A 22,116-nucleotide genomic window follows, 5' to 3' on the forward strand; every position below is an offset into this window, starting at 1 on the left:
CCGGGAGGCAGTTCGTCCCATAGCTGGGCAGCCCCGTAACCATGGCGACAGTGTTTGACACAAAAACGCTAATAAGAAGCTGAGATTTGATGAAATTGAAAAACGGGCTTCACAGTTGCGTTCAGATGGTAATGGTCAATGGCTGTGTGAAAAATCAGAGCAATTGGTCCAGCCAGTGAGGAGAACCGGGTATCTTCACTCACGTACTCACCACCACTACAGAGGTTACTAGAATTATAGTAGGATTCATTGTAAGCCATTTCGGTAATGACCATCAGTTTTAACCCATTAAGACCCGAGGCCGATAAAAAAAATGTTTTCTAAATCCTAACGCTTCGAAAAAAAAATATATATTAAAAGATTTGCACAAATGTTCACGATTTTACAAAAATAGCAGATCTACAAGCTCGTAGCGCGCTATGAGCTTGTATATCTGCTATTTTTGAATAGCCTAAAGAAATCTAAAAGTGACACAGATGCGTTCTTAATCCAGCGGTATTCAGGCACCCTTGCAGGTTCTTCTAACACTGCGAATGTCTTTGCTCGAACATGCTTTTAACCTTGATCTTTTCTTTTGACAGTTTTGGCTTTCGGAACAGATCAAGATTACCAGCTTGATGTCATCAATGAACTTGACCTGGCCAATGCTACTTATGGAATTACCCAAGTGGCAGGGCTTCACAACAGCAGCAAAGCCTTCTTATTTCGAGGTAATGTGAATGTATATCGTATTTTCTCTCTGTAAGCCATCTGTTGGTCTGCATTCAGTATGACTGGAGTTCCTTTGTCTCTCCTCTTCCATGGCTACACTACACTGTCTTGATTTCAGAGCAACCCCCCCCCCCCCCTCACTGTTCCTCATCAGTTAATGGGAGCAAAAGCCAGTGCCTTTCCTCTCCGCTTGTGAAGATGTTGAGCTAGAAAACTCCAGGGAGCCACCTCTAATAATTACCCCCACGTTTAATCTGTCCCAGGCAGCAGATGCTCAAATCCCTTCCAGGCTACATTTGAAAGTCCAATTGGCAGTAGATGCTTTGAATGCCATGCCATCAGTTGTCTCTCTGTGTGACCTCCACCAAATCCCCCAGTGGCTGGTGGTTAATGGAATGTCAGGAACATGTTTGGGTCGAGGTGTAGCATTGGACTATCCCTCTGTCACTACAGATTGGAGATGTGATGACGTGATCAATGCAACTTTGCTGTGGCACTTAAAATTCCACTGGAAATCCTGAAAAATGTACCGCTACCGCTCTATGCTTCGGAATGCTGTGAGATTTAGCAGAATGTGTGACGGGTATAAATAGCAAAAGAGAAAAAGAATAACAAGTGAAGAGACCAGGCTATATGAGAGAGAGAGAGGGAGAGAAAGAGAGAGAGGGAATTTAATGTATGCAGAGAGAGAGAGAGAGAAAGAGAGAGGGATAGAGAGAATTGAACATGTGCAGAGGGAGACGTTTGGATCCCATCTCATTTTTTAGCATGACATTGATTAACTGTTCTGGCAACCTTTGCTATTTCCTGGGCTGTGTGTGTGTGTGTGTGTGTGTGTGTGTGTGTGTGTGTGTGTGTGTGTGTGTGTGTGTGTGTGTGTGTGTGTGTGTGTGTGTGTGTGTGTGTGTGTGTGTGTGTGTGTGTGTGTGTGTGTGTGTGGACGGACAGAACTATAACGTGAAGACATATAGTGATGTGTGTGCATCTGTGCGGTGCAGTGCTCACTCGGCATTGTGTGCCCCTTGCTGTGTATGAAGGAAGGATAGCTGGACTAACTAGGGGATGGGGGGATAATACACCCCCCCCAGTCTTTACTGTGTTTACTGCACTGGACTTAGTGCTGTGCTATCCAATGTTCTTGAATTTGATGAGAGATTCATTATCAAATTTCACTGAATATCTTCCATTTTAAATGTGTTGTTCAACAATTGTAATTCAGAGGTATGTTTTAACGAAAGGCATAACATGGAGGTCCACTCTTCTATACACAGTGAAATCATCAGTGTTCATTAAGCAATGTGTAATGCAGAGAATGTACACAATGCCACCACTGTGTGCTCTGCTGTGTGCAACTGAAACCCACTGAGGATTCAATCAGAAAGTTCATCCCTGGTTTTAAACTCTCATAACTCACTGGGCTCTCAAAGTGGGGTCTGAGGATTCCCGCGGATCCTTGAGGGGGTTTCAAGGGGTCCCTAGCAAAATGAGGAACATTTGCAACACGTAAGCCCTATTTTACATTTTGGCTATTCAAAAATAGCTGATCTACAAGCTCACAATGCAATGCATTGAGAGCTGTGAGATGTTATTTCCCTTGAGAAATAACATTGAAAACTAACCAATCAAACAGTGGATTAACCAAATACCAAATTGTAATCTGTATAGTTATAATAAGGTGGACTGGATCAGTGACTTTTCATGAGGATTTATTGCCTGTGTGCACAGTAGGCCTATCAGCTGTTTGATTACATGAATGGTGGTGGAGCATAATTGTAATGGATTTAGTGTTGATGAAAGATGTCCAGTGGGAATGTGGTGTTGGTTCTGCTGTAGCTGTTCAATAGTTTCAGAATGATCATTTCATGAAATAGAATCAGTCGGATCGGTGATTCTGGACAACCGCCTATCCGTGGTCGGCGACCGCATCGGTCGGACGGACGGTTCTCGAGATACGTGAACTACAGACGGACGTACAGAGATTTCGTGCATTTAGAGACGATTAACGTTTGGGTAAAAAAAAAGTTGAAGGTCAAAAAAACCTAAAGTTATATGTATTTGGGTGGGCGCCGACCCCCATCTCAAAATATTCTGTGCCAGGGACCCCCAGAAGCAAATTTGAGTAAAAAATGTTCTCTTTAAAAAAATATTATATTCAAAGATTTGCTCAAATTTTGCAGATTTTTTCAAAAATACTAGATCTACAAGCTCATAGCACGGCACGAAGTGACGTGCTGTGAGCTTGTATATCTGCTATTTTTGAATAGCCAAAGTATAAAATAATGCTTTTTGGCTCAAATCTAAAATGACACAGATGCTTTGCCGGTTTTAAAGGGTTAAGGTGTAGGCTATTGTATTCACATTGGACAGATAAATAATCATGTCACTTGAATTACAGGGAACGTGTCTGTGTTTTTCGGTCATGTTATGAACATGGATTGTGTTTTGGCTTGTTTAGATGGACGAGAGGCTGACACTGTGAACGTAGGTTGCCTAGACAGCAGTGTATCAAAGACCTTCAGCATGCACTGCTTTGGTTGAGGCCAGGCTGTAGAGGCCAGTACAGGTTACTGCAATATACAGTATGACACAGTTGAGTGGTTCTCAAACTTTTCAGGCCGCGACCCCCAAAAATAATCTTATTTGAACTGTGGACCGCCCAAAATAATCTTATTTGAACTGGGGACCCCCCGAAATAATCTTATTTGAACTGGGGACCCCCCGAAATAATGATATTTGAACCGGGGACCCGCCAAAAATAATCACATTTGAACTTGGGACCTGCCAAAATGATCATATTTGAACTTGGGACCTGCCAAAATAATCATATTTGAACTCCCACCATGACAAGCACTTGGAATTGTAGGAGTTGAGGCATTACATTTAGTTTGACTCGGTTCCACAGATATTGTGAAAATAGCCGATCTACATGCTCACAACGCAAGGCGTTTTGAGCTTGTAGATCAGCTATTTTCCAAATTTTTGCTTCTTTTTTACTGAATATTTGACAATGTGGCCAATGTTTGACAATTTTTGGGGGGAGGTCCCCAGTCCCCGACCCACGGTTTGAGAACCACTGCAGTATGACATAGTTTGTATTTACTCTCTAAAAATACATGTAATGTTTTTATTCCCAGCTTTGTTCATATATATAATAGGTAAACAGACCATTTTCCCGTCATGCCTTTGCTCTCTCCTGTCTTTCTTGTCAGGAAAGCAGAGATGCATTAAGGCTATATATACAGTATATACTGTCACTGTGTGTGTGTGTGTGTGTGTGTGTGTGTGTGTGTGTGTGTGTGTGTGTGTGTGTGTGTGTGTGTGTGTGTGTGTGTGTGTGTGTGTGTGTGTGTGTGTGTGTGTGTGTGTGTGTGTGTGTGTGTGTGTGTGTGTGAGTGTATTAGATGCATACTGTAGCAACTGAAGACCACTCAGCAAGCACAATCATGCATTCAGACAGTTATACTACAGTAGAACAGCCAGTGCTCCACATTTAACTTACTGAGTTATAATGTAATAATGTTCATTGATAATAGATATAATACCAGAGATTCAGGCAGGCTTAGTTGGTGTCTGAACAAATGTAATGGTTGTGCATCTCTATGAGGGGGTGGGGGGGGACCTAGATTTAAATACGGGTTACTTCATTTCATTCTCATTTCTTTGTACACACTTAATAAAATCAGATAAGACTTTTGATTCAAACTATCCTGGTCTACAGTATATCTTTTGGTTAAAATGAAAGCATTTTTGTTCAATTCAGGGCTTTATATTCTGATAGTAATCATTGCTGTGTTTGTTCAGGAACATGGGTCTCCAGACAGAAACAGAAAATACATTTTCAAATGGGACCAATTTCATCCAATTAGGAGAAAATACCAATTTTTCAGCTTCTATTTCATTGTGTTCCAGTTCCAATTTTATCTGTTCATTTTTTGTTTCATCACTACCAATTGGATAAAATTGGTATCCCGTGTACTAAAGAGACTATTGTTACTGAACACACACTCTATAGCAATGATTACAGGGATATACATTATTTAACATACAAACAAATAATAATAATTGTGTGTGTGTGTGTGTGTGATTTGTTTTAACCCATTAAGGCCTGGAACGCAGTGTCATTTTTGCTTTGAGCTAAAAAGCATTATTTTACACTTTGGCTATTCAAAAATTGCACATATACAAGCTCATAGCGCGGCAACGTGCCGCGCTACGAGCTTGTAGATCTGCTATTTTTGAAAAATCGTGAAATTGTGTGCAAATCTTTGAATATATATTTTATTTTAAAGCGTTTTTAACTAAAAATCTTTGCTTCTGGGGGGTCCCTGGAACAAAATATTTTGAGATGGGGGTCGGCGGCCAATTACATATCATTTTGGGGGTCCTATAAAAAGGACGTTATATAGATGTAAAATGCAACAGGCCAGAAGGAAGTGGGCTCCACCAGGCTCAGATTCCTTCCATTACTTGATTTCCGGTTAGTCACAGATTACGATATGATTAACAAACAAGATGAGACTAGGGATGTTAAAGGGCCTTGCCAATTAGCTGCTTGCTAATATGAGTGAATGCCAAAGAAACCATATTGAATCTTGAAGATATTGCACCAGTAATATATTACCTTCATGTATTAGGTGCCCAACTGCAACACAGCTACAGTAGGCATAAGTAAGTTAATGTAAAATAATCGTATCAGGTGTGAAGAATTAATAATGAATGGGATTTGAAGGAATGCTCATTTAGTGTGCAGCTAGTTCAGAAAATGAGTTGATGTCAATTTCATTGACTGGTGTCCCCCCAGTGTATCCTTGGACCGCTCCTTCTTTTACCTCTACCTCTAGGGCGGCTGTGGCTCAGGAGGTAGAGCAGGTCGTCCAATGATCCGTGGGTCGGCGGTTCGAATCCCGGCTCCTCCTGACCACATGTCGAAGTGTCCCTGGGCAAGACACTGAACCCTACATTGCCTCCAATGATTCGGTCGGCGTTAGCTTGCCACCATTGGTGTGTGAATGTGGGAAAAGTGGGGACGCTGGCGTCGACTGTTCGCCGCTCCACCTCCCAATGTCCCCCACCTGTATGAATGAATGAACCATTGTAAAGCGCTTTGAGCACTTTGAAAAGCGCTATAAAAAATGCAATTCATTATTATTATTATCTACACCAAATCTCTTTGCCAAAAGTAGCCGATCTACTAGCATACAGAGCTTGTAGATGTGCTATTTCAACTGAATGTACGCCTATTTTTGCGGACTGTTTGCCTATTCTGACACTTAATAGGGATCCTACTGTTCAAGTTAGGGCTGCACGATTCTTGCTCAAATGAGAATCACGATTTTCCTCCATAAGAATTGAGATCACGATTCTCACACGATTCTCTTGTAAATATATATAAAAAAAAAAAATCAATGTAGAAAAAAAAAAAAAAAAAATCTTTTTTTTTTTTTTTTTTTTTACATTGAAAAAAAAAATCGCCATAATTTAAAATCGAGATTGCATAGGTGTCTGAATCGAGATCACGATCTTTTTTCGATTAATTGTGCAGCCCTAGTTCAAGTGGTTGAGTCATCAATGCAAGTTACGTATAGATTAATCTGCCATGTGAGGCTGACTAGCTGTAGCACCAATCTATACAAATGTAGAAGTCCAGGAGTCGTCGAGTCGACAATCTAAACAGAATGCAAAAGGCACTTGCCAATGAAAACAATGCCTTGAAAATAAAATCTGATCTAGCACTAACATCTAATTTTACACTATTTCCCTGCGGCACTGTGTTTTGTAACGCTTCCTGTGAAATCGTCTCGGTAATTACTGCTAAAACATAGCAATACGTGAGCCCGATGTCATTTTGGATCAAAGACAGAGCTGTCTGCTGTCTGTATGCCCCCCCGACCTCAGCGCACCTGCACAGCTCGTTTCGCTCCTGCAATACACGCACGTTCATGTTTACTCCAGCTGGAAGCCAGAAGACGTGTTCCTGTCATTCCTTGCATTCATCTTCAATATGTTTTTTAAACCATTGAGACCTGAGGTTCCGATTCTACAAAATGTCTACTAAATCCTAACAGTTTTTTGAAAAAACGTATGTTTCTATATCAGTGGTTCTCAAACTTTTTCATGTCAACGACCCCAAAATGTGTATGTATTTGGCCGCGGACCCCCATCTCAAAATATTTAGTTCCAGGGACCCCCAGAAGCAAAGATTTGAGTTACAAATGTTCGCTTAAAAATATATATATTCAAAGATTTGCACACATGTTCACAATTTTTCATAAATGGCAGATCTACAAGCTCGTAGCGCGGCACTCAGTGCCGCGCTATGAGCTTGTACATCTGCTATTTTTAAATAGCCAAAGTGTAAAATAATGCTTTCTAGCTCAAATCTAAAAATGACACAGATGCTTCTCCCGCTCTTAAAGAGTTAAACCCACCAGTATATGGCCAAACGACAGGAAAAAAAAACTGATAACAAAGACAAAAAAGCCTCCAGATGATTTGAGGGAGAGTGAAAGGCAGCGTGAGACGAAAAAGAGGGAAAGTTTCAACCATAATGGTGAGACTGCTGGAATTGGCTTGCGTAAGACGAGCCTAAAAATAACCTATTTTGTGAAATCTGCAGATCAATGCCAACATATGCAGACAAATAAGTTAGAGAAAAGTTAACGTATACTCGCTATGGTTATGTATAGAAGTGTATGACAATGAATTGCTGTGGTATATTATAACGGTGAAAATGCCGAAAGGAAAGTACAGTGAAATGCAGCCCCTACGTGACCCAAGATACCCCTGGGGTCACGGAGTTATTTTTTTGTATTGGGAATCCCATAGGCAAATCTTAGATTTCGTCAAATAAGGACTGTGTTCCAAAAATAAACAAAACAGCCTGGTGATTTTAACAGGTATGTGACTCTGTGTAGTTTATGATATTGAGTTACATTTGAGTGTTTGTGTTGGGAGTGTCTGTGTTTGGAGATTTGTTTTTGTGTCTTACTCTTTGGATAATGTAGTACTTTTTCACCATCAGCTGATGCTTCATATCCATATGAGTAAAACTGCAGGGATGATTTGTTTATTTCTGGAACACAGGATCTAAGATTTGCCTATGGGATTTCCAATACAAACATTACTCTGTGACTCTAGCAGTAGTGATGTCGGAACTTCGGTGCTCTATTGTTATTCATTCTAAGAACGGCTACGCTACACATCATTTGTGGTACATACGACTGCCCCAGAGGGGATGTGAGTTTCAGTGTACCTGACGCAAGAAATCACGGACAAAAAGTATAAAATCTATGTGTACCCAAGCTTAGTGAATTGTCTTGTCACGGGTAGAGATACTGACCAATAAACCAAATCATATAGCACCAAAATGTTCCAGTCTCCTTAATGTCATATAGGCAAAGGCGCAAGAAGGACAGAATATGTGACTGACAGACAGGGCTGCATTTCACTGTACTTTCCTTTCGTCCTAAAGGATATCAACGCCTCGCATGCTGCTCCTCTTTTAGAAAGAAGAAATGTGCCAATCTTTGATGTGCTGGTCGAGTGAAATGTTATCATGTTTGTGTCAGGTGATTGGGTGGGCGGAGAGGTTGGCTCCACTCAAATGGATCTGCCTGTACCACTTTTCAAAGGAGTCTCTGTAGCACAAAATAATGTCGGTTTTAATGGTAAATTAGATAGCTGAGTTCTTAGGTTACAATCGCAAACCGCAGTGTATGACTCCCGCTTTAACCCATCGAGACCTGGAACGCATATGTGTCACTTTTTCATTTGAGCTAAAAAGCATTATTTTACACTTTGGCTATTCAAAAATAGCAGATATACAAGCTCATAGCGCGGCACCGAGTGCCACGCTATGAGCTTGTAGATCTGCTATTTTTTTTTAATCGTGAACATTTTTCCAAATCTTTGAATATATATTGTTTTAAAGCGAACATTTTTAACTCAAATCTTTGCTTCTGGGGGTCCCTGGAACAAAATATTTTGAGATGGGGGTCCGCGGTCAAATACATAGCATTTTGAGGGTCCTTGACATGAAAAGGTTTGAGCACCACTGATATAGAAACATAGTTTTTTTTCAGAAAACTGTTGGGATTTAGAATCGGCTTCAGGTCTTAAAGGGTTAAGAAAGAGCTGTCAACATGTATTGATGGAAACTGAATGATCATCATGGGAACTTTGCCAGCAAAAAGCTTTTTTTAATAGTCCATTAGAGTTCAAAGGAATTACAGCATTGACTATTTTTCTATGGCGTTCTTTGACGACAAACTGAGAAGTCGCCCCCTTTTTGTTGTTTAGTCATGACTTGGCTCACAACAAGTCATTGGCTTCTGTTTACGTCTCATCCTCTCCCTGTTGTCGCTATTTATACTGCACCCCGCTGACTGCAGAAAGAAGCAGGGTTTCATATGGCACAGATATTATACCCTGAATGATCTCCATGCAGGCTATAGCCCAGGAGGACGCGGGGGCAGTTCACACAGGCTCTGTGCAGGCAGCTAAGCCAGGCTGTGGCCGTATAAGTCGAAGGCACACGCCGGTCCCTGTCCCTGGATCCATTCGAGGCTATCAAACCTTTCATCTTTTATGTATGAAGAACGTCCTGGCTGTCCTAGTGCTGGGGAGGAGGGAGGGAGGGAGGGGGACGCACTGGTCCCACCTCCACAGGAACCATAGCAGAATTATTCTGTTTGAATTATTCATCTTACATGTGGGCGATATCTTTCAAAAGGAGGGGCAGACGTGTCTGTATTGCCCGCTTGCTGTCAAATTAAAGAGAGCGTGGATGGAGAGCGTGCAGGTAACAGGGCTTCAATTGGATGTGGGGGGAATCATGATGTGCTCTCATCAGCAATGGCAGTTTATGCACACATTTCACGTCTGGACTGAAAAGTCAACAATATGTTTTCCTGGACAGCGTTATTTTGTTTACTCCCCCCCCCCCCCCCCCCCTCCCTCCCCCATAAAAAAAGTGTGCTCTGCTCGCCTACCCAGGAATGTGTCAGTCAGTCATGGGGTGCAGCAGGACACGAAGAAGCTGACTGGGGAAATATGTTGTAAGAATTAGGCAATTACAGGCACATATTCATATGAGTCACAAGATAATTTATGCGTAATTTTTGGTGGGGGAAAAAAATCAGCTTTGACATCTGTATCAGTGACATTTGTAGCACTCTATATGGGTGGAAGTGAAATCGCTTTTGTCTCTGCGTTGTTTAGTGGAGCCCCAATGTGTGATTGAAATTTGGGGCAGATCGTACAAGATTTGTGCCATTTATTGCAAAAGGGGAGTTATAGACCAAAACGTGACCTGTTATAGCGCCACCTTCGAACAGAAATCGAAATCGTTAAAACAAAAGCCATCCATGAGGAGTCAAACAAGAAAGAACATCTTTTGTGGTACAGAGTGTGGCAAAGTCTGTGGTCACAAGCGTAATTTGAAAGCTCACATGAGGACTTTTTTTTAGGCATAACTGGGAGTGTGCTTGCGACGGATGCACGCTTCATTGCCAACTTGTTTGCACACCTGTTATAGCTGCTCCAGAAAAATCTCATCTCCAGGCTCACAAGGCGTTGCGCTGCGATGCATTGTGAGCATATAGATCAGATATTTTCAGTATGCAAGGCTGCGCCATGCAACCATACGCTCTTTCCGTCACCGTCGTTCAAGATATCTTTTTGTTTCACAATGAATACAGCTTGATTGTTGAATTAGGGATTCCTGTATCCAGACATGTTTCAGAGAGACAAACAATTCCGGTGTCTCTTGTTTCACCCTGAAACCTCAACTGCGTGTTCTTTTTGCAGAAATCTGCAAATGGCAACAATTATTTTTGTTTTGTTTTAACTATGTAATGGTAGAGTTCCATTGTATTATGTTTTAATTGGATTGTGTGAATGTTTGGACCCTAAGAAGAGTAGTCTTCACTGTGGTCTAATGGACTAATGGGTATCCGTAATAAACAATAAATAATAAACTGCACCCGCAATTCTGTGATCTTGTTATCCACTGATTGGCATGCACGCACAGAGCAGTGGTTCTCAAACGTTTTCATGTCAAGGACCCCCAAAATGATATGTATCTGGCCGCGGACCCCCATCTCAAATATTTTGTTCCAGGGACCCCCTGAAGCAAAGATTTGAGCAACAAATGTTAGCTAAAAATATATATATATTCAAAGGTTTGCACAGATTTTCACGATTTTTCAAAAATAGCTGATCTACAAGCTCATAGCGCGGCACTCGGTGCCACGCTATGAGCTTGTATATCTGCTATTTTTGAATAGCCAAAGTATAAAAAGGTCATAATTATTGTGATGCTATATTAACACATTTTGCTGGGTACCCCCTGGAACCCCCTCAAGTACCCCTGGGGGTCCCCGGACCCCACTTTGAGAACCAATGCACTAGAAAGCGCAGATTGTCTGGGCCAATATGGAGAAATGAGCAGCAGCAGTCAGTGCAGAATCTATGCCCATATATGGGGTTCATCAAATCTCTTGCATTGAAGAGGAGTGAACTTTGCATGTAAGTTGCATGTACAGTACAACTTACAACGACAGTCAAAGGACAATGATTTGTGCGCCCATTGTTGCTTTACTGACAGCTCTGTGGAGAGAAACTGATGCTGCTTTGTGGAAAGGGAGATGATGCAACCGAGGCAACAAATAACAATGAAACCAAGGATGATAATTTGTGTTTTTGCATACTATTAGATCAGAGAGGATTGTCTACAATGTTAGCTTCAGTGGTGAATCATCGTTGCCTACTCCGGGCCACTGCGTTGGTGTTAACATTATCAGATCACCAGAAATGTCACCTGCTATAATGCTCATCTCCAAATTTCCCAACGTAAGGTGAACAATTAGCACAGTAACCTGACGCGTAGGCCAATTAAACTCGTGTCTATTTATCTTTTTCACACTGCTCATTGAGGGCAGAAGGAATGAGCTTTCAGTACCTTTATCAAGCCTGATATAATTAGGCCATCTTTGTCCTTCCGAAAGGCATTGTCTTTTATTTTGATGGTATCACAATCGCACAGTAATTGCACTTTCACTGCCGTAGCTTTTTAACCTATTACTATTTGGAATTGGAATTGGTTTCTGTTACAACTAATTACTGGACAGGTTGAGACTGCTTTGACAAGTAATGAGATGGGGGATAAGGAAATAAATAAATAAGGAAAAAAAAGAGTTATATCATATTTGAGTCAGAAAGGTGAACTGCTAAAACCGCATGTCATGTGCCTGCGTTTCAATTTGGATTTGCCACATCCACAGTTACGAGTCATGTGCATTTTGTCTGATCACTGTCATTATGTACGTACTTTCCAATGTGCTTTTAGGATTGTTTTGATGGCGTACACACACACACACACACACACACACACACACACACACACACACACACACTCACACTCACACACTGTCAGTGCAAGCTTTGTTCAATGAGGCATCAAATTAAACAAATGAATTAATTAAATTGCTTAATTTAATTGAAATTCCCTCTAAAGATTCAAATTGGAAGCCCACCACACGGTGGAAGTCCGTTCTAGAGTTTCATCCCAATTAGCATACCGTAATTGGTTGTCTAAGGAATTGGTTGTGTTAATAGAATACAGTGGTGCTGATAAATACATACAAATATACAAATACATTCATGTGTATTTAGTTTGAACAAAAACCTGAAATATTAGAATATTTAGAAAACAAATCTAGGCCATGTGAACCTTTTAGAAAATCTTACTTCAAAATAGTAATTCACAATGTAGCAATACTAATTTTGTCCTGGAACTATTACAGGAATACAGAGGAATTCAAACAATTATAAGTGATAGAAACGAGTAATAATAATAATGAATTGCATTTTTATGCCGCTTTTCTAAGTACTGAAACTTACTCAAAGCGCTCTTACAATGGTTCATTCATTCATTCAGGGAGGGGACATTGGGAGGTGGAGCGGCGAACATTCGACGCCAGCGTCCACACTTTTCCCACATTCACACACCAATGGTGGCAAGCTAGCGCCGACCGAATCATTGGAGGCAGTGTAGGGTTCAGTGTCTTGCCCAAGGACACTTCGACATGTGGACAGGAGGAGGAGCCGGGATTCGAACCGCCGACCCACGGATCATTGGCCGACCTGCTCTACCTCCTGAGCCACAGCCGCCCGAGTAGCTATACTGTATATTCATTCATCCATTTTATATGAAAGTAGAGGATCAGAGCTACAAAATAAACGTCTTTAGAAAAACCCAACTGTTTTGGAACCTTTTTGAAATAAGTTTATGAAAACTGAGGTCTGAGAAATCAGGCTTAAGGGCGCGCTCCCACCGCACTTTTATTGTACCTCTGGGGCAGAATCTGCCAATGCTTTGTCAATGCAAATGTGTGGATTCATGGTCTTGCGGATTTTTTCCAAGAATCCACGCATTTGTATTGACAAAGCATTGGCAGATTCCGCCCCAGAGGTAAAATAAAAGTGCGGTGGGAGCGCGCCCTAAGGGCATATGTCCCAGGAGTGGGTGGACCTAAATACATTGGCTCATTTAATAATGTAAGTTCTGTGAAGTTGTATCCATGCATCCATCCATCTTCTACCGCTTTATCCGGAGTCGGGTCGCGGAGGTAACGGCTCCAGAAGAGAATGCCAGACTTCCCTTCCCAGGCCACATTAATAGCTAACTAACAGGGGGATCACAAGCCATTCTCAGGCCAGCGTGGTGATACTGTACGTGGTGAACCCCCATCTGTTTCTTGGTCTTTCCCCCGTGGTCTCTTCCCACCTGGGCATGCCTGGAAAACCTCCCTGGGGAAACGCCCAGTTTCCCCACCTCAGCTTGCTTTTTTCCATTGTAAAGGAGCAGCGCCTCTACTCTCAAGTCTCTCCCAGATGACTGAGCTTCTTACCCTGTCCATAAGGGAGATGCCAGCCATCCTTCTGAGAAAACGTTTTGTCTGCCGATTTTATTCTTAAAGTCATGACTAGGGAGGGATGTGACATTATTGTTTAGTGCACTAATCCATTTTTTAAAAATACTAATAGAAAATAACTAAATCCAAACATGTTTTTTAAATTACATTTTTAACTTAAAGGTAGGGTAAGTGATTTTATTTGGTTAAAATAAGTGTTAAATACAGTAGCTCTATATTCTGATAGTACTCATTGCTATAGAGTGTTTGTTCAGTAAAAGGAGTCTCCTTGTCTCTCCAGCTCTTTATAAAACGGAAAATGCATTTTCGTTTCAGTTTCATTTCCAATTTTATCCAATCAGGATAGAGATAACTCAATCAGGATATAGATTAAACAAGTGAAATTGGAAGTGATGACACTAAGAAATGAGCAGGCAAAATTAGAACTGGAACACTATAAACATTAAGCTTAAAAATGGGTACTTTCTCCTGATTGGCTGAGATTTTCACACCTACCATAAAATGTATTTTCTGTTTCTTAAAGAGCTGGAGACGGGGAGACTCCTGTTACTGAACAAACACTCTATAGCAATTACTATCAGAATATGGTGCTTTAACCTTTTAACAAAATACTTTTTGTTTTAACCCAAAAATATCACTTACCCTACCTTTGAGTAGCTGCTATCCATGTTTTCCAAACAGGAGAGGAAACGGTGCGTATCTCTGCGAGTGCACATCTGGTCATGCACTCGCACTGCAGGAGTTTTGTTTTCCTCAAATTGCAGTGTGTAATGAATGATTTCGACAAACTATATGAAAACAAAGAGTAAAAGTCTACATCTCTTGTCTATGTCTGTGATGTTAAATAATCATTCAATGCAGCGTTGATCTTGATCTGTGCCGTCGTATATAGATCACGCATTACGGAGTTAGTGTTACCCAGGACAATAACAACGTGGTGGATAAAACGCAGACTGAGCTCAATCACTATGCAAACTGTGGATTACGGGAGGCAATACTTCCACTGTGACAAGTGACGACCCATTTATTAACACCAGTGTCTCCAAGGCCAGTGCAAGGAGGAGAGAGAGAGAGTCGGGTAGGAAAGAAACACCTCCTTCTCGTAGCACTTAAACGTTCTCCATGTTCATTCAGATTCATAGTTCAGACTAGTAAGACAGATCAAAGTCAAACATTGGGGGGTTTATAGAAAAACATTTGCAATGCTATGTAGTTGTGGACGATGCATTATTAATGGTGGCAGTTGATTGAAAAGAAAGAAAGAAAGAAAGAAAAACAAATGTTTACTGCCGTGGAATAATCGATTTGCAAAACAATAAATCGGTAACATGATGGCCCAGATAGACAAAGATTGACCGGTAGATGGAGAACTTTGCCATCCGTCATCTGTCACTTCATGCCGCGCTATGAGCTTGTAGATCTGCTATTTTTGAAAAATCCTTGGAAAAAAAAAAATCACACCCTGTGTGAAGAGAGTGGTGCCTTTGATGAGCCCCGTATTGTCATCACCCGTGTTGTCATCAATGTTTGTTTATTGGACATACATACATACGGACGGACACACAGACAAAGTCAGATATGTAGGAGTGGTTGGCACCACTCCAAAAAAAAAAATATATATATATATGTGTGTATATATATATATATTGTTAAATCGATAATTTTTTACTCAAATCTTTGCTTCTGAAGGTCCCTGTCACACAATATCTTTTAGATGGGGGATCCGCAACCAAATACACATAATCTTTGGGGTTCCTTGACATGAAAAGTTTTGAGAAACCACTGATGTAGAACTACTCTGCCACATGCAAATGTTTACGCCTCTCAGATGTGACTTCTTAAGCGCTCCGTGCAGATGCTAGGTGCTGCACGCGAGAGAGGATCAAAGCAAGCTGGATTAAAAACTGACAGGAGCGGTGACTACCACCGCATCTCAAGGCATGTTGTCGTTTTGTTTTTTAGTCAGGGTTACTGAAGGAAGCATGTAACCGTTCTGTTCTTCTAGTCGTGCGGTGCCTCCACGCATTTGATGTTTGTCCTGTACGGTGCTGTCTCGGAGGCACGGCGGAACGCGAGGAAAGAGAGAGGAGCTTTGATAAAAAAACGGTTGAAGGCTCTTTCAGTCTCTGTGCTAAATGACTCTAGCTTCCAGTTGTTGTTTGCTCCTTGAAGCATCTTTCAACGCAAAGAAAAAAGGCATCCAGTTCCTATGGCAGCCTCCGTGACATCGGTTTATTAACGTTAGAGGGTCTTAACCCATTCAATCTGGGAACGCATGTTCTGCTATTTTAAGATTTCTTTGGCTATTTTTTTTAAAGTCTTGAAAATGTGTGCAAATCTTTGAATACGTATTTTTTTTAAGCGGACGTTTGTAAAATATTTTTGTTCCAGGGACCCCCAGAAGCAAAGATTTGAGTGTTACAAAAACAACATACATTCAAAGATTTGCACAACTTTTCACGATTCTTCAAAAATAGCAAATCTACAAGCTCGTAGCGCGGCCCTCGGTGCCGCGCTATGAGCTTGTATATCTGCTTTTCACCTGCCCCAAAGAAATCTAAAAATGACACGGATGCGTTCCCGGTCTTAATGGGTTAAGCTATAGCGTGCAACTCGGTGGAGCAAAGTTCATGCATCACCCTGACTGTATACCTTCCGAGGATGGGGAAGTGAACAGTACCAACACTTGTGTGCGTGTGTGTATGCACTCATCATACACACACACGCACCGCACAGAGGGAGAGACCACCGTAGTTTATCAAGATCGCGTTATGCTCAGCTTCTATCTCCATGCTCTGGCAGAGGCTATAGTGTTTGTCATGACGGCAGATGAAACATCTGGAGTGCCATTTATTTTAATAATTCATGCCTCTCAGTTCAGTTCACAATTCAACACACACCCCCTGGACTAAACTCGGTATAGCTTCCTCGCCAAATGGAGTCCCACTTCAATAATCTGTAGGCGAGATGTGTTTGTGTTGAAACAACACATTGTGGAGACATTACTCCATAGTATGGCATGCTACTTTGCATTTCCATTCCTCCCTTCCGTGCTGTTTTCTTTTTTGGGCTCGTCTCAGAGAATTGATGCTCTGTTGTTTTGCTCAGACAGGGCGGGGAGGGGTTGCGTTTGCGTCGTTTGTGTAGCTATTTTTGGTGAAGTAAGTAATGCAACCGCGCTGTGTTCTTCGCCGGCAGGGTTCTTGCTCTTATCGGTATTGAACTGTCAGTTGTCACTTCTGTTACTGCAGGTGTGGCTCTGTGTGTGTAGTGTACCCTGCATGTGTGTGTGTGTGTGTGCGTGTGTGGCATATTCACTGTGTTAATACCATGGACTGGCACTGAGCTGTGACAGAGGTGATTTTCGTGTTGCTGTAGTGCCCTTGGATGACCTTAGGTTGTGTTATCTCACCTGTGCGTGTGTGACTCCTCCCCACATGTCCTGTCCTGATCCTATCTCTCTGGGCGTACTTGGCATGCTGCCCACTGTAGACCACACTCATCTGACTCCCCTCCCTCTCATTCTCAGTAAAAGGGAGAGAAAAGCTGGTGGCTTAGAGGTACCAAGTGTGGTATAGGTTGTCACTGCAGCGGCTAGCATCCGGCTTGTAAATTGAGGCTATATAGGAAGTTCATATGAATGGCCTGTAGTCTCCCTGTTTCACCACTGCTGGTGTCAGAAGCAATTAGGCTCTATTCAAGCGGATAGGTTTTTGGGCCGAACTTTACACTTGACTTTATTACCGTAATAAACATTGTCATAAATACTCTATGCTTCCAGTCTTTCAATCACCATGATATGCGTTTTGGTAAATTATGGTCGATGAAGTAGGGTATGTTTCTAGGGTTTGATTACTGGTTCTACCGAGTGAAGACCCGCCCCCGCTGCGGTTTCAGCCAATGGCACTAAATTTACGATTGCATTTCGGACCGGATATCAACCGGATATAGAAAGATGGCAGATTTTAGCGCTGCAAAATAGGCTTGATTTACGGTCTGTAGAAACCAATGCCGTTTTTTTTTAACGGTCCATGGTTGTCACTCTGTGACACTGAGAGAATGATTAACCCATTAAGACCTGGAACGCATCTGTGTCACTATTTCATTTGAGCTAAAAAAAGCATTATTTTAAACTTTGGCTATTCAAAAATAGCAGATATACAAGCTCATAGCGCGGCACCGAGTGCCGCGCTATGAGCTTGTAGATCTGCTATTTTTGAAAAATCAAGAACATTTGTGTAAATCTTTGAATATATATATATTGTTTTAAAGCGAACATTTGTAACTCAAATCTTTGCTTCTGGGGGTCCCTGGAACAAAACATTTTGAGATGGGGGTCCACGGCCAAATACATATACATTTTGGGGTCCTTGACATTAAAAAGTTTGAAAACCACTGACATAGCAACATAAATTTAAAAAAAAAGAAGTTTTTAGAACTGATTTAGAAGACATTTTGTAGAATCGGAACCTCAGGCTTAAAGGATTAAGGAGCCCATCGCTCGATGATGAGGTTATTTGCCATTTTGCTGTTTTATTTGACATCTAATGTGGGGCCAGTTTGGGGTCTCTGAGGGAGGACGATTTATCACAGACACGAGAGGAACGATGTCTGCAGATGCTGATATCTATCCCTTTTTTTTTTCGCAGAGAGGTTTTGCAGAGCACGAGTAATTGGGATAAACGGCTAGTTAAGTGGCCATGGTGACAGGATAGGGCTTGGTTGGCTGGCTGGCGGTGCTGCCACTGTTCTCCTCTCAAATCCACTGATTGGTTGCTCATCAGACAGAGAAAAAAGGTGTGAGAGGGAGAGAGAGAGAGAGAGTAATTAAGCAGTGCCGGGGCTGATGGGGAGGCTGTCGTCTCACGGCGTGAGCTCTACTGTGAGCTCTGTGGGGGCCCTCTGCTCTGCTGCAGTTCTGTGGTCCCCCCAGTGTGTGGGCCCGGGCTCCCAGCAGTGGGCCTCACATAAGAGCCTGCCTGATACTGATACACCACCTCAAAGCACTCAGCGTGCCGCTAAATTAGCTCACATCTCATTTCCAGGTATTTCCCCCGTGTGTGTGTGTGTGTGTGTGTGTGTGTGTGTGTGTGTGTGTGGTGCCCAATGGCGAGTATTTGTATAGACGTGGATGGGAGTGAAGGTGCTGCCAGTATAAGTAGGAAGTAGAGACTGCCAGCACAGTGGTACTGAATAAACCTGCACACAGTAATAGTAAGGTATAAACTGAGGATGGGAGCTCAACAATTTACATAGTCATTTATGTTCATGAAATGATACTATTACCACTACAGTGTGTGTGTGTGTGTGTGTGTGTGTGTGTGTGTGTGTGTGTGTGTGTGTGTGTGTGTGTGTGTGTGTGTGTGTGTGTGTGTGTGTGTGTGTGTGTGTGTGTGTGTGTGTGTGTGTGTGTGTGTGTGTGTGTGTGTGTGTGTGTGTGTAAATGTAAGCTGTGTGTGTACACATATAAATTGCTTTTAAAAGGGCAGACTGCATTGATTTTCTCTCTCTGCTCTGAAGGTAAAGTGTTGTAAAGCATGTGTAGGTAAAGCGAGCGTGGGAGTGCACACAACTGCGAACGCCGAAGACAAAGTGGAGGTAGTTAACACAGTTGTTATGGAAGGCCCTGAACTCTGATAAGAGAGAGTGTGAGTGGGTTTGCATTCGGCCGTGCGTGTGTGTGTGCCATAGAGGTATAATATGAATAGAGGGCGTATTACCCCGCCCCCAGCTATTCATTTCAATGAAATTGCTCAGTGGCGTTTTGAAGCACCCGGAAGCCTGCCGGAAGTAGAATTATTGAGACGTTTCGAGCAACCATAGAGTTATGAGCATGCGCACTAGTGTCCCTTTTGCGTCCTACGTCACAACCTACCTCCATGAACGAGCCCGTGCTTATATTTATATTTATTAAATACACTCGAGATGCATATTTATATTTAAATACATATGTATTTATGTATAATAAAGAAAAACATCACATGGATGCAACTGGGACGTATCATCAGTGTTGTAGCCTGGGGTCATAGGGTGTTTCGGGTCTCGCAACATACGACATACACCCTCGCCCAGGTGACCCAGCCAGGGTTGATCAAGCCCCAACTTACGTCCCAGTAGCACCCACGCTCAGTCCTATAGGGCAAGACAGGGCCACTCAGTCCGCTTCTCCGGAAGTACTCTGCCGGGACTCGGGGAGGCTCTGGCACGTGGACTAGGCTCTGTAGGTTGTCTCCTGGCCGGGCTCCTCCTTCGTCTCACCAGGTCCAGGACCTGAGCGCTGCGCCAGATCAGGTGCACCGCCCCGATCCAAACATTTCCTTCTGGCGTGATGGTTCCTTGGATACCACTAGATTGGGCCGTCTAATGGTATTAGCTCCGCTTGCGGTACGCTGGAATGGCCCTCCTAAAGGCCTCACCGCGGGTTTGTTGGGCTTCTTCCTCACGGAAGAAACAGCATGGGGCGCTAACCCATACTGCTCCCGGGATGCCGTCTACATTCCGGCTTACTGTCTGCAAAGTAACTAGTAACTAAGGTTTTCAAATAATTGTAGTGGAGTAAAAGTACAATATTTGCCTCTGAGATGCAGTGGAGTAGAAGTAAAAGTATAGACAATTGGAAATACTCCAGTAAAGTAAAAGCACCTCAAAATTGTACTTAAATACAGTTCTTGAGTAGATGTACTTAGTTACTTTACACCACTGCGGTGCACGTGGTAAATCAACAAGAGAGACTCTCAAACCCCCAAAATAGTTTTCCATTAGGCGCTGTTTACGTCACTGATAATGAATAAACATAAAAGAAAATGGAAAAACAATCTCGGTTGCTATCCCCCTGCTGAGCTAGTACTGTAGGCCTAATAGATGAGAGCGTAATTCACGCCACTCTCTTTGATGAGTCATAATGGAGTGCTACGAACTCTGGACTGGAGACGTTCTTGGTGAAGCAATCGCTTTTAGCGTATCGCGCTTAACCATTTAAGACCTGGAACGCATCTGTGTCATTTTGGGGATTTGAGCTAAAAAGCATTATTTTACACTTTGGCTATTAAAAAATAGCAGATATACAAGCTCATAGCGCGGCACCGAGTGCCGCGCTATGAGCTTGTATATCTGCTATTTTTGAAAAATCGTGAAAATGTGTGCAAATCTTTGAATATATATTGTTTTAAAGCGAACATTTTTAACTCAAATCTTTGCTTCTGGGGGGGTTCCTGGAACAACATATTTCGATGGGGGTCGGCGGCCAAATACATATAATTTTTGGGGGTTATTATTTTGTGGATTCGGGCTTCAGGTCTTCAAGGATTAATGGATGACAGGGCAACACCGCTTGGTGTATTGCCGCTGCTCGCCGCATTGCCACTCGGCACATTGCTGCGTGGCGGGTTTTAAGCATTTGCGACTCGTGGTAAGGCCTCGCGGAAAGGCATGAGGCGCCTCACAGAAACGCATGAGGCTTCAAACAGGGGCCAAAATAAATCTTCGAAGAAAAACACAAAAAAAAAAAACAGGGTTCATCAAAGTTTCATTATTCTGGGTTCATCCATTTTTCAATCGCCGAAGAGTTCTTCAAATGTGAGCCGGGCCGACCTCCGGGGTGAGCCCACCCACACAGCGCACTGCTGCATTTTCACAACTCTTCTGATCTACACTCTTTGCCTCCCCCCCCCCCCCCCCCCACCCCCCCAATACCCTCTTCTTGCCTTTTTTTTCTATTTGATTCTTTCAGCCTGTCTGTTTGTCTTATAGTTGCTTGGCCTGCCACACAATTCTGTCTCTGCCATCTCTTTCATGCACCACTTGAGTGAAGAACCTTCACATTTTTTTTTAACCCATTGAGACCTGAAGCCGATTCTACATGTCTCCTAAATCCCAACAGTTTTCTGAAAAACGTATGTTTCTATATCATTGGTGCTCAATCTTTTTCATGTCAAGGACCCCCAAAATGATATGTATTTGGCCGCGGACCCCCATCAAAATATGTTGTTCCAGGGACCCCCCGGAAGCAACGATTTGAGTTAAAAATGTTCACTTTAAAAATATATATATTCAAAGATTTGCACACATTTTCACGATTAAAAAAAAATAGCAGATCTACAAGCTCATAGCGCGGCACTCGGTGCCGCGCTATGAGCTTGTATATCTGCTATTTTTGAATAGCCAAAGTGTAAAATAATGCTTTTTAGTTCAAATCTAAAAATGACACAGTTCCAGGTCTTAATGGGTTAATGGCACAATCTCCTCCTCCAATTGCAAACATTTCCACGTCCAATTTCAGCTGGGGGGCGACTTTGAGCCATTTGAGGTTTCTATCCACGCAGTAGAATGTGAGAGTGAAGTTTTGTTGCTTAGTCTTTGGGGGCGGGGGGGGCATTGCGATTATCTGGTTCACGTGTGTCAGCGTTGCATGCACGTGTCGGTGTGTTACTGTGTTTGCAGTTGTGTCAGTATATACTGTAGTGTGTATGTG

General features: G+C 42.4%; 1 protein-coding gene across 1 annotated transcript in view; it reads left to right on the forward strand.

The window, feature by feature from the left end:
• The window catches only part of LOC311049653 (protein kinase C-binding protein NELL1-like), a 289,822-nt gene that overhangs the window by 675 nt on the left and 267,031 nt on the right, over nt 1-22,116 (forward strand). The window contains exon 2 of the mRNA XM_084063406.1: nt 582-710. Within this exon, the coding sequence (XP_083919532.1) occupies nt 582-710 (129 nt within the window). The remainder of the gene's footprint in view (nt 1-581; nt 711-22,116) is intronic.

The sequence above is a fragment of the Gymnoscopelus microlampas genome (genome assembly GCF_963454915.1).
Source record: "Gymnoscopelus microlampas genome assembly, chromosome: 1".
Classification (NCBI taxonomy): domain Eukaryota; kingdom Metazoa; phylum Chordata; class Actinopteri; order Myctophiformes; family Myctophidae; genus Gymnoscopelus; species Gymnoscopelus microlampas.